This window comes from Plectrocnemia conspersa, unplaced genomic scaffold (assembly GCF_051122295.1).
Source record: "Plectrocnemia conspersa isolate PC_06_02 unplaced genomic scaffold, ASM5112229v1 ptg000001l, whole genome shotgun sequence".
In the NCBI taxonomy this organism is placed as follows: domain Eukaryota; kingdom Metazoa; phylum Arthropoda; class Insecta; order Trichoptera; family Polycentropodidae; genus Plectrocnemia; species Plectrocnemia conspersa.
Window position 1 is genome coordinate 5,744,484 of NW_028277165.1, and position 13,040 is coordinate 5,757,523.

Genomic DNA, 13,040 nt, shown 5'->3' on the forward strand with positions numbered 1-13,040 from the left:
AAGAGCGTACGGAATTTTCATTTGCGATATAAGCCATCCGGAAAATCCGGGGGTGTGTTTTTTTTTGAGCGAAAAATAAACCGGCACACGTATTTCGGATTAAGTTTATTCTTACTAATAAATCCGATGTGCATTTAATAAAAAAATGCAATATGTTCATATATATTTATGTGAAGTTGAAATTATTTTTATTTCATTTATCATATTAAACAAAAACTTTTATGTTTGTCAATGACATATTGGCACTAAATTAATTATTATTTCCTAAAAATTGATTTTTAAATAATAAGTAATAGAATACTTTGAGTATTACTATTAAAATAATAATATAAAAAATCATTTTTTGATCAAAAATTGTATATAGTAGGGAAAAAATAATTTTAGATTTATTTAATACATTTTTCGACTACTTACAATATGATAAATATGCATCTTTACAAAAAAATGTTTGGCTTTCTTTAAAAGTAAACAAGAAAATTCCATTCAATTTAGAGTAAGCATCAAATTCTTTGGCAAATGATTTTTTTTAATATAAAAAATGTACCGTTTTTAATTTCTAATTCGTTGTTTTAAAATTTTTGTTATCGTTTTTGAATATTTTTTGTCGTTTTTTGTATAAAATATTTTTAAAAGACCACTATCATATTTAATTTAAAAAAATATGTATAAGTAGATAAGTTTTCGACAAACGTTATAAATAATCCATAGGTACTTTCTGTCATACAGTGGAACAACGGTACAACATCATAATTTACGTTATTCCACAATTGAAAATGTTCATTCTTGACAAAATCCAATATCGTGTTATATAGACACTAGTTAAGTATAAAAAAACTTTCTGATGAATAAATTGTAAAATATATAATTATAAAAATAAAAATGAACGTATGTAAATCCGTAAATTAATTTTTCACCTCCTGTAAATTTTACTGTTTACGAATTTAAGACTTACAACGTTATTCACGTCGCATATTCAATTAATGTTAAGAAATTCGACATAATATCGTTGTTTTAGCTTAACATTTTAAATATACTCCTTAACCCTTTGGACGCGTTAATCAAAAATAATATTTAATTGTTATTTTTTTGAAAAATGCAAATTTTACCATGATACTGTATTTTTATGTTCTGATTTTTTAATTTTTATTTATTTAAAATATTTTATGTTTATTCACAAAAAAAAAAGTTTTTTTTGAAAAGCATTTTTTCTTAATGATTTTTGCGTAAAAAGATAAAAAAAATCAATTGGGCCACTGTAGTCGATTTCCGCGTTCAAAGGGTTAATATAAGCTATTTTTCAATGCTTATATCAGTGAAAAGGATTTGACTGATTCGTTTACGTAAACAATAGTAGAAATATTAAAACCATAATTACAAATTTATTTTTAGTTGAAGGGAATTTTTTTTTACAAAAGTTCAGTAGTAGTATTGTTTCATAAGAAAAAAAAATATTTTATGTCATCCTAAGTAAATAAATGTTCTCAAATCGTATAAGGGCAAAAGATTGAAAATTATACATTTTTAACACCAAATATATTTTTGTAAACATTTTAAATGATTATAAATATTTAATATTTAAATTAACAAAATATAATATAGTTGTTACAAAAAAATATATTTTATATTTGTTTTAACTTAATTAAATTTTTAATCAAAAATTTAAAATATATATGTTTTATTTGCTTATTATTGTAAAATGGTTAAAAAACTATACAACCTCATAAATAATAATATGATGATCATTTTTGTACATTGAGTTTGTAGTTTATCTAAAAGACATGTTCTCATCATTAGTAATGTTATTCAGATGTAACTCGTTGGATTAACTTATGTAATGTATAATAGTAACATGTAATAGTATATAGACTTTAATAAAACATTCTAATTGCTCAATTTTTGTTGCAGGTAAGCTTTGACAACTATAATTGAACGTCACAAATGTTAACTGTTCATAGAAGGGTAAGAATTTAAAATATAATAAATATTAAAATTTATTGCATATTTAATATTACATTACAATAGTTATTGTTAAAGATAACTTACTGATGCTAATTCTCAGTAAGTTTTTTTAAATTTAAAGTAAAGTTTACATTGAAATATGTAGGTCACCGTTTTTATTTAAATTTTGCACACCCTGCCCCATAACATCATGTACTTGCAGTCGTATTCAAAGGCAACATTTGTCTGTGTAGTTAAAAGCTCAAACCACAACGAATACGTCTTCACCTTGAGCACCGGGCAACATGTCGCATTTTCCCGTAACGAGCGACGACGCTTTTCGGTTAAAAGTTAAAAAAATTAACGGTCCCGTTATACACTCGTAAACTTTGACGTTTAAAATATTGCTATATGTAAACTTTTGAATAATATCAAAACCTTCTTAGCCATCCAGTACACGAATTTTTTCAGTTAAGCGTAAACACCTTTATATATATAAATATATTTCAAATTAATCAAACTATTTGTATGCCCTGTCAAATAATGTGTATTGGATTTAAGCCGAGAGCTTAACCGGTGGACCATTTTAAACCATATGGGCGCTAGCTCTTATCAAAAAATTGTTGACGTATACCTATGTAAAGCGATTTCTCGCTGAGCAATCTCGGTTTTGCGTGTTTTTGTGGAGAGTTTTATTTATGGATTCAGCTTTCGGTGCGAAAGTCGAAAAATAATGACGCATCAATCTCGTATCGATGGCTTTTGGTTTAGGTTTGACTATATATATGTTTTTATAGGCGTTTTGCAATCGATAAACTTGCGTTACAATAGGAATACAATCAACACATACAAATATATATTGTTACATAATTATAAGTTTAGAAAATAGTTTATTTTCTCAAGTAGTCAATTTATTTAAATTTTAATATGATTATCCACAAATAATACAAAATAACTGCATCAGTTCAAATAGTTATACATATAATTATAAACGTCATATAATATTTTTTTGAAACACTGCCATAAAATTTTAAAAAGGGTATTAAATTTCAATATTACTCGTAAAATATTAAGAATTTGAATGCATTACAATTTTACATTGCATTGCATTGTATGAATGGCGTCGATATTTTGTAAGCTCAATATCGCATAACAATATATTACTATTATTATGTGTGCAATTTAATGAGATTGCGCCTCGCTTGAGCTGGTTCAAAAATTATGCATCATTACAAATGTGTATGCTAGAGAAATTTTCCATCGGGAGTTTTCCACGGAACACATATGAAAATTTTATGTATAAAATCTGCATCAGACTCTAACAACATCGGATATGTATTATATAAAATATGGCATTAAAATAATGTTGGGGGTCAATAATTCTGAGGTCATTCAAACGACTATTTAAAATATTATAGAAAGTAAATAATCCACTCGCTAAATAAAAAAAATACTTAATACCACAATTTTACGGACTACTTACTTGTTAAAAGATCCATCCCGTTAACTATTTATAATGACTAGTAAAATGCCTGCACTACACTCTCTGGAAGTAGGCCATGATTGGCCAAGGACGGAGAATATAGTGGGTTAATTCGGTCGAGTTCGGTTCTGACCGCTCTAAAATCTCTCGGAGGTTCTCCGAGGTTACCGAGAACGGGAGGTAAAGTGGGGGTAATTAAGGTCGACTTGGTCAGCTTCGAGCGCTACATTGAGCGAACATTGTCGAAAAAAGGACAGAAGTCAGAGCTGCTCTTTCGAGCGCGAACGGTGAGATACTTCTCCGTTAAGTGACGAGAGTGAGAGAGATAATGATATGGTTTTTCGCAAACTGAGATAGAACGAGTAGCTCGGTTCAATTTCAGTATGCGCGTAGGCGTCCTATGGTTAACACGCATGTCGAGCGCTGCATCGTGATCACGTGGTCAAGTTATACCACATGCTTATCGGGTACTTGAACAGACTCTTACTGACATCTTTGAATATTTTAGGGAACCAAAAGGGATTATTTATATTTTTGATAGTATATTGCTCTAACAGATTTTTCATATAAAATTAAATAATTAAAAAATAATTAGTGGTACTTGATTTTGTTAAAAAAAATCTTTTCGAATATCCTTATGTATTTTTCTAGATCGGTTTATATAAATCTCACACCATAACGAATTCTTATTTAGAATCGATGGCGACAAATTCTAGGATAGTCACAAATGTGGTGTTAGTATTCTGAAGTATCATTTTTATGCCTTATGTCATTTTGCAAAAGCCGAGAAGATTTTGCGTAAATTGAATATTTACCACCGAAAAGTTTTCACTGATATTGTATTAGTGAGTGCCCACACAAACTTTTATAATTATCAATAGCGTAATTTTAATAATATGACAATTTAAAAATTGCGATTATTTGGCACATTTTTCGATCGTGCGCAAATATGCTAGCTGTACATGTCAGCAGCCGCAGCGCGGACGTCATTCACGCTCCCGTCCGGACGGCATATGAAATTTGTGGCTTTGTGGCCGCTACTCGGAAGTCGGTGACCTCGACCGACTTCCAGTTGAACTTCGGTTCGGACAACTTCCAGAGAGTGTAGTGCAAGCAAAACAACCTTTTTGTGCATAATTATTTTACTTTTCGTTTACTTGTTTTTTACAACATTTTGTGTGTATAAAAAATATAAGAATTGCATTCTTAGATTCCTCAAAAAATTATAAAGTATATATGAGTATAAAATTTTTCAACAACTTATGTATAAGGACCATTATGACGCGTTGAAAGTACTTATAAAATAATTTAAGGTCAGATTTCTTATAAGTAAACAAAATCTTTTATAAAAAATTGATCGTCTTTGATAACATACTACGAAATACTAAAACAAATATAGAATAATATTTTTATAAACGATGTCAGATAACAAATACTTTTTTCACCTTTCGTTACATTAGAGTTTAACCTAATTTAAATACGCAAAAAATGCTATTGCAATGGTACTTTATAATATCATTTAGTGTTGAAAATTTGAAGTCTTCATTCTCAGATTAATTATAGCAAATTTGCTTATTGTGGCAATCCAATGTTTTATTTATTGTCGACGATTCTTCTAATGTACTGATTTATTTATCAAGTGATTTTGAAACATATTTTTTTATATAAAATTATTTAAAAAAGCAATAACAGTTACACTTTTAAGTCATTTTAATCGAATTTAAAAAAATGTAATTTATTATTTATAATATTAGAATTTAATTTAATACAAATGTATATAAATAAACCATATATAATATATGAATATTTATATTATCAACAATACCACATAAATATGTCCCACTTGGTGATAAACCTAAATCTTTTAATTTTGTAATTGTAACTTTTAGAATACATATAAATATATTCTTAGGCGCAAAATTTAGTTTTGACTTAATTCAAAATATCGATAAACTAAAAATATAATCTTTTCAATTCCATAATTATAAATCTTTTTGAAAGAGTAAAGGCTTTGTTATGTCTTTTAAACAAAGTCATAATATAAGTTTATAGATTTTTTTCTGTTCTTCTGCCATCAAAAAATTACCAGAGTTACAAAATATTATATATAGATTTGCAAATTTTTATTATAATTTAATTTTTAGATCTATATGATTATTATAGTATGTTAATAAAATTTGTGAAGCCAAGCAGTATTTTGTAAACTTGTTATTGTTGACATAAATCCACAAGGTTAAAAAAACCATACAATAATTTTTTTTGCTGAATAATTTTATGTAATCTTAAATTTTATTACACTAATTTACTTTACGTAAAAATACTTTGGCTTAGTAAAAATACTACCAGGCAAAATATTATAAATCAAAAAATATTTACTATTACATTTATTATTGATATTTAAATTTAAAAATAATAGTATATTTTTGAGACACTCTATACAAGCAGTTTACATACACATATTATCGCCGGAGGGGTAGCACTAAAATTTTAATATTCTTATCTGCAACTTTATGACTAAGACTCAGAGAGCTGTTTAAAAAGCCGTGAATTTAATGGAGATTCGCAATATGCGAAACTATAACGATCGTCTTTGCAAAAGAAAGAAACCTTTTCTATATTCTCTCTTTCTTCGCCGCGGAGCTTTCCGTCCTCCAAAAAGCTTTCGTTAAAACCCAAACCTAAGATTTCATTTTTTGCTCAGGCTTTTAGCCGCATGCCGATCCTATTTCGTCTTTATTTGTCCCTTCGCGTTTTTTTGGTTGAGCATTTCATCTTGTTCCTTCGCCGCTTGCTTCTCTCGTCACCTAAATTGATAAGATAATTAATCAAATTATCTCGCCTTTAATTTAATAAAGATAAAAAACGTAAGAATCGTAAACATAATTTTGACATACAATTCTTGAAGCAATATATTTTATACAGTTAGATAAATTCTCCTTAATTTTAAACTAATATTACCAACTGAAAGATCCTGTATTAAGGCTCTTCGATTTTTCAGTTAAAATAGTTTTTTCTAAGTTATGTTATATAAGTCTTTATATAACATCACTTGAACATAATAAAATAATGGATCTGCAGAGCAATATTAACAATATAGAACAGTGCAATATCAAAGTCAGATCAGTGACAAATAAAATCTTAATATTTTACTTTTATGTTATTAGAATAATGTGTCTTTTCTGCTGACTGTTAAACTTTTCGAAATATATACTTTTTTAAATGTTTAATGATTATTATAAAAAACATACACTTATGGTGGATTTAACTGTGTGGTAGCAATTTTTAAAATATTGTTTTTTTTATCCATAGATTTAAATATATATTTTCACACTATAAATTTCTGTCAATCATTAATATTACTGTAAAGTAGTAATAATTTTAATGTGGTTTTTAACATTTAATGAAATAAATACTACAAATATTTTGGTTTTATTTTTATTGTATATTTTACAAAAAATAAAATATGTGATATTTTAATTGAAAGTTGAATTAAAATACATATATTGTATTTTATTAGTTAAATAGACAATTATATATAATACAGAATATTTTTTTGATTATATAAACGAAAGCAAAAAATATAAATATAAATTATATTTAACAATTATATAATGAAACCATTTAAACCCTTATATATTTAATCAATACAGAATAGATATTTTCTGTAATATTTAATAATTATAATATTAAACCCTTTAAACCCTTAACCAAACCCAAACCCTGTGGTAAACATAATCTATGATGATCGATCGGAATCATAATTATATATAATAGTTATTACTGGTTCCGATCTCCCAGACACAATAAAAATTGGGAAACACTAGAGTCCATATGGGATTCGAACCTATGTCTTTTAAGTCAGTAGTCAGTCATATATGTGGTTATTGTGCTATTATTATCATTATAAGAACAATATTACCAACGTGCAAAGTACAAACGCTTCGGCAGTGTAGATGAAATGTAAATTTTTTTGTCTGGCGAATTATGGTTTATGTAAGTGAGGATTTCCATAAGATCCCATTCATCGCATTTTTCTTCTAATACCTTACACAATACTTGAATCCAAGAATTTGTGCGCAGTGGAGCTATAGAACCTATATTGTAGTACAAATTAGTTAAATATTCTATTGTTATTTACATTTAACCAACATTACCTTCCTGTCTGCTAAGCACTACAATATTATCTAAATCGCTCGGTAAACATATTTTAATTGTATGCTCATCATCTTGTCCGTCATCTTCAATTTCCGATTTCCTTAACTGTTCAAATATTAAATAAAAAAATAAAATTAATTACACTTGTACTATTTTAAAAATGCAACCTATTTTTAAATTAAAATACCAACCGTCATGTTATTTAAATGCACATATTTTTACAAAAAAAATACCTTGATGAAAAATAATTTTGGTATGCCTTTTAATCCTTCGCGTTGCTTAGTTTCAAACTCCCATATAAGACGTTCCATTGAATAGTTTCCATTATAAGTTCTGATATTTCGATCCTTCATTCCACGGGATAATATGATGATAGCCAGATAACTTAAATCTGACATATTCAATTTAGCTACTACAATAATAAATTTTAAATTAGTGTTGATGTTTAGTATAAAATAATTATTAATTTTATTTAATGTTTTTTTCTCACACTCTTGAATTTTTGCCGTTGTAGCTTCCAAAGTAAAATTATAATGAACATGCACGTTAACTTTAAACTGATCAAATGTTGATCGTATCTTGTCAACATCCTGATCATTGAATGCGTCAACATTTGGATCTCCAAGAAAAGTTGTGTAGTTAAACACATGCACGATTCCCATTTTTGTGTTATTGTAATTACATTGAATTAATCTAAAATAACACAAAAAATATAGTTAGCTGGCAAAAAATTTGTTTAATATTAAGTAGTCCCAAAATCAATTTACTTTTTTTTTAAATTGGTCGAGAAACTAAACAATTACTCCTCAAAATAAAAAATATATTTTAGCGTTTGAATTAATTATTATTAATTATTATGTTATTATATCAAGAAAAAACAATATTTAAAGATATAGACAGTTAACCAATTAATAATATTGATATTATATTGTTGACAGTTAAAATATAAATTGTTTGTATTTAATACAGGTTTGCTATAAATAAAATTAAAATGTCCATATAATTGATAATAAGTGATAAAGGCAATCTTGTGATACAATATCCAATTTATATAACTAAAAACTTTTTGTGGTTTCTTATGAAATAAATATCTCTATAATAAAACAATTTTATAATTATGTACTTACTCATTAAGTTGATCCCAATGAATATTAGTAGACATGTTGCAATGTAAATCGATGCCACTGTAATGATAAAATAATAAATTCATATTTAATTATATATTATCAAAGATAAGATTTACATGTATGTGACAAACATTTTATCAGTTATTGTGTTTGCGTAAGTGAATTTTTTTATTAATTTTTCATGCATACATACACAGTTTTCCGCGAATTTGTTTACACTGATAGGAGAACGTTACCAATACTAAATCAGGGCTGTTTCAAGTGTAGGGTGCCCATACGTTAAAAATTGAATTAAAAATAATAATGTGTTATATTTTTATTAAAAATTATTGTCATGTTGTGGTATTTTGTAATCAATAAAACAATTCTTGTAATATTCTATTAGTATTTAAAAAAATATTATATTGAACAGATATTTAAGCTGGAGAGTGATACCAAAACTACTCTCATGTTTTTGAGTTAAATATGTATATAAATAAACAAAATAATTAAGAAAGTGATATTTTACACTTTCCTCAACAAATTAAATTAAAAAAGTAAAAATTAATTGCACTTGTAGTTTCACATGGTCACCCTAATATATTTTCTCATCAATACTGTGACGATGAGCGTTCATATCTTAAACGGACTGTACAGATTAATACAATTAAATAAAACGTAAAACATTTTTTTTTATAATTATGATTGCATTTACCTTATTCACAAAAAATGTATTTATATATATACATACATTTTGAAAAATATTTAAGTACTAATAAAATCACTACCGTTGCTGTTTTATTTTAATAAAATTATTTTCTTAAAAATGATAGCGATATAAAATCCTTATCTATTAATTGAGAAGAATAAACGATAAATCGCTCAATCATGTTACCATTTTTAATACATATTATTATTTGCTTGTGTATTGATTTTGAAACAGCATTGAAAAATATTATATATTATAGTATAATTAGATGATTATAGTTACTCCACACCGAGCAAGCATATGTTAAAATTGGTTTAATTAATTATTTGTATGGATTGCTTTTTATTTTTAAAGTTCGCGCGATTTTTATATTAAATATCATTTTTAAAACCGTAATGTGAATTATTATATATTAATTCAATTGCAATTGGTTTAAGACTGTAATTAATTGTTAAATATCTGTACCGCCAGCGTTCATACATTTATTGTTGATCAAGTTCTTTTCAATTTTTCTTAGCAAACTTTTAATAAAATTCCAGATGGAATTTTATGAAATATCACGTGTTTATTATTTAGTGTAAAAACATAGCTTACAGTTTTAAGGTATGAGCGTATTAAGTGTAGCAGTATTTTATTAGTTTGTGAATAAAACGGTCATGTCATATTATGTCTAAAGCTTTTTCTATATCTTACACTATACGACGATTATTGATTTTATTAATAAATATTAGTAGCTGTGCGATGATAATACTTACAATATATTACCTGTTTTTCTCTGCTAAAATTAAAACAGCTGATTAATTATGTGGCCAACTTGTTTCGAAGTAAAAAAAATGATTTAACAAGTGAGCAAGCAAAACTCTGATCACAGATAAAGTTATTAACCAATAGCTTTGAAAGAGGTTTAACTAAAAAGAGATGCTAGGGTTCTATGACGTTAAAATGCGCTGAGATCTTAAAAAATAGAAATGTCAATAGTTTGCTTAGCTTTATTTCTATAACATTATTTAATTTTATAAATAAAAAATAATAATATGAAACAATTAAGTAATAGTATTTATATAACATCAATAAATGCGATAACGTTAGTTTTATTAGTCACAAAGTACGTCAGAAACATGATAAAATATAAATCATAAACGTAGTTTGTCCTCAGTCCCGTAGCCACGTAAGTAATCAGTTTATCAACTTCTTCATTCATGGGGCATATAACAGTACCGAAATGCATTACCTTACATCCCCTGTTTCTCTCCGAAACGAATTCGGGGAAAGTGTGCCGCAAAAATAGCTCCGTCAGAACAAAGGTACCATCGCGTTAGTTATGCCCGTATATAAATAAGGTTGAAGGGGTTGAAGGTGGCAGACACCTCGCCTTGTCACATAAAACTTGTATTCGTACAGAGGGTGGCACCAACAAGGTTTGATTTACGAGACGTGCTGGTAGGGGTTGTCACATCTGTGCGATAATGCATCTTCTCATAATGCACGAGAAAATTGGATGGCCACACCGGAAAAATATCTAGAGGATTTTGTTTTTTTTACCAGCGGAGCCGTAATGGACCTCTGGGACGCATGCTGATGTGATTTGTATCTGCATCTGAGCAATGGGAATCTATGAACAGGGGAAGTGAGATCAAATAATCTCTATATCTACTCACCAATTTGTGCCCAAAAAAAGTTTTATTATTATTATTATCTATTATAATATTATTTCTAAAATATTTTGTATACATTTTTTTCTCCTTTATTACGCAATCTATGAATTGATAGTAAGTGAATTTTGTAGCCGTTATTTCTCTTTCCTTTAGTTTTTAAAAATAAGGAAAAAAATAATATAACGTTAGAAGATACCCATTGGAATCTTCCTATACGTGTTCTATTATTTTTAACATACAAATTTAGTACATAGCAATCTTAAGTCAGATGAATCCTTACTATTTACAACATTTTAAAAGATTCACGAATTATTAAAAAAGGAGCAATAACTTTTTTTTCAATAACGTTCATATGAACATGTTTTTACATAATTTAATATATGATTTAAATATATAAATATTTGCTTTAGTAATTCAGAAATCTCTAGTAGCTATTTTATTATTAAAAAAAAAAACATTATAACATGACCAAACAAATAATTATTAAAAATACTTATTCCAAAATAAATAATAAAAATGCTTCACAAAAAAAATGAAGCAACAATGCCAAAGCTATTATTATTAAATATTTTTTGTTTTAAAATAATATTTACTATAATATGCTTTTTTATAATGATTTTTTAATGTCAGTTCAAAAATATTAATAGCCACACCCTAAACTACTTTTATCTACACTAATTTATTAGTTATATAAAGTGTTCGGTATTAAAGTTATTATTTTTATAAATGCAATTTCCGGCATTTTTTCTGTTTGTAAAAATGCAATTAATTTCTGAGTTTATATAACCATATTTTGGTTATTATCCGTATTATATCCTGGCGCCTTTCTTTTAGGAGCGTTTGGATAAGATTCGCTGAGTTCTCGCAGAAAGCTGTATGTCGCTAAGCATTTTTTTAAATTACTAAAAGGTGTTGTCGACAATCCAATTTAGGAGGAATTCCAGTTTTGGGTTCCGGAACATTTTCGAGAATCACGATCGCGACCTTTTTTGATGGCCGTTAGGGCTAGGACATCCGCACTTGCCGACTCGCTTATAGCTGTGGCCATCCGGCTCCTTAATACGCTGGAATTACATATTTACTTATTTAATGTTAGCTACGAGGATCTGATCCTGTTTGTATCATTTAATTTTAATATTTTATAATTTTTTGTTATGTTTAAGTATTGGTTTATTTATGTATATATATACGTTTTTTTATGTTTTATAAATTTAAAATTTGTTTTCGTGGCGCATTGGGGTAACCTGTTAGGCCACGATAGTCTTAATTTAATCTAAAAAAATAAAATATATATATATATATATATATATATATATATAATAGTTCTAAGATAGAGGATAGTTTTAAAATTAAAACGCTCTGCGTGAAAATTATATTACCATAAAATATATAAACAAAAAAATATTAAATTAAAATAAAATAAGTTAATTCTAAAGACTAATCAAAAACAGCATAATCTCAAATAGTGTTTAAAACCCATAAGGTTGCACACTTACAGGCTGCGGTACCTCTCGACAGTGAGAGACCGACATGTATTGTAGTATGATCAAAATTGACATAAATAATCTATATAAACAATTGTATATTATTGCTGATATTTTATTTTTAAACACAATAATGTCAGTTTTGATACTCGGTTAAATATATAATAGCATTTCAATAGATTCCTGACAAAAACTTTGAGTCAGCGCATTCGCATATTTTATGAAGGTATGGGTTATATATTATAATAGCTTTATTTTTTCGATTATATACCTTTTCCCAAAATTAATATTTCAAGTTAAGTAAGCAAATAAAAATTTCAAGGTACTTTATACTAATATTATATTACAAAATTGTGCCTATTAAAATTTTTTAAATTTATATTAGGTATAATGTAATTTTATAATTAGTTTTTAATGTGTAGCTTATCAAGTCAACAAATCAACTTTGAAATATATGTACTATATGATTCTAAAATATTTAGTAATTATAGTTTGATTTTTATTAAATAC

At 26.8% G+C, this 13,040-nt stretch overlaps 2 protein-coding genes across 3 annotated transcripts in view; one reads left to right on the forward strand and one right to left on the reverse strand.

Annotated features, from left to right (window-relative positions):
• Window positions 1–13,040, forward strand: part of LOC148238552 (lachesin-like) — a 296,914-nt gene that overhangs the window by 206,637 nt on the left and 77,237 nt on the right. The window lies entirely within an intron of this gene.
• On the reverse strand, window positions 7,102–8,263 carry LOC148238553 (caspase-3-like). Its single transcript, XM_088190721.1, has 4 exons — window positions 8,067–8,263; window positions 7,810–7,988; window positions 7,576–7,681; window positions 7,102–7,515 (listed from the first exon to the last, which is right to left on the reverse strand). The coding sequence occupies exons 1-4, from the start codon at window positions 8,236–8,238 to the stop codon at window positions 7,337–7,339; spliced, it is 636 nt and encodes a 211-aa protein (XP_088046847.1). The 5' UTR covers window positions 8,239–8,263; the 3' UTR covers window positions 7,102–7,336.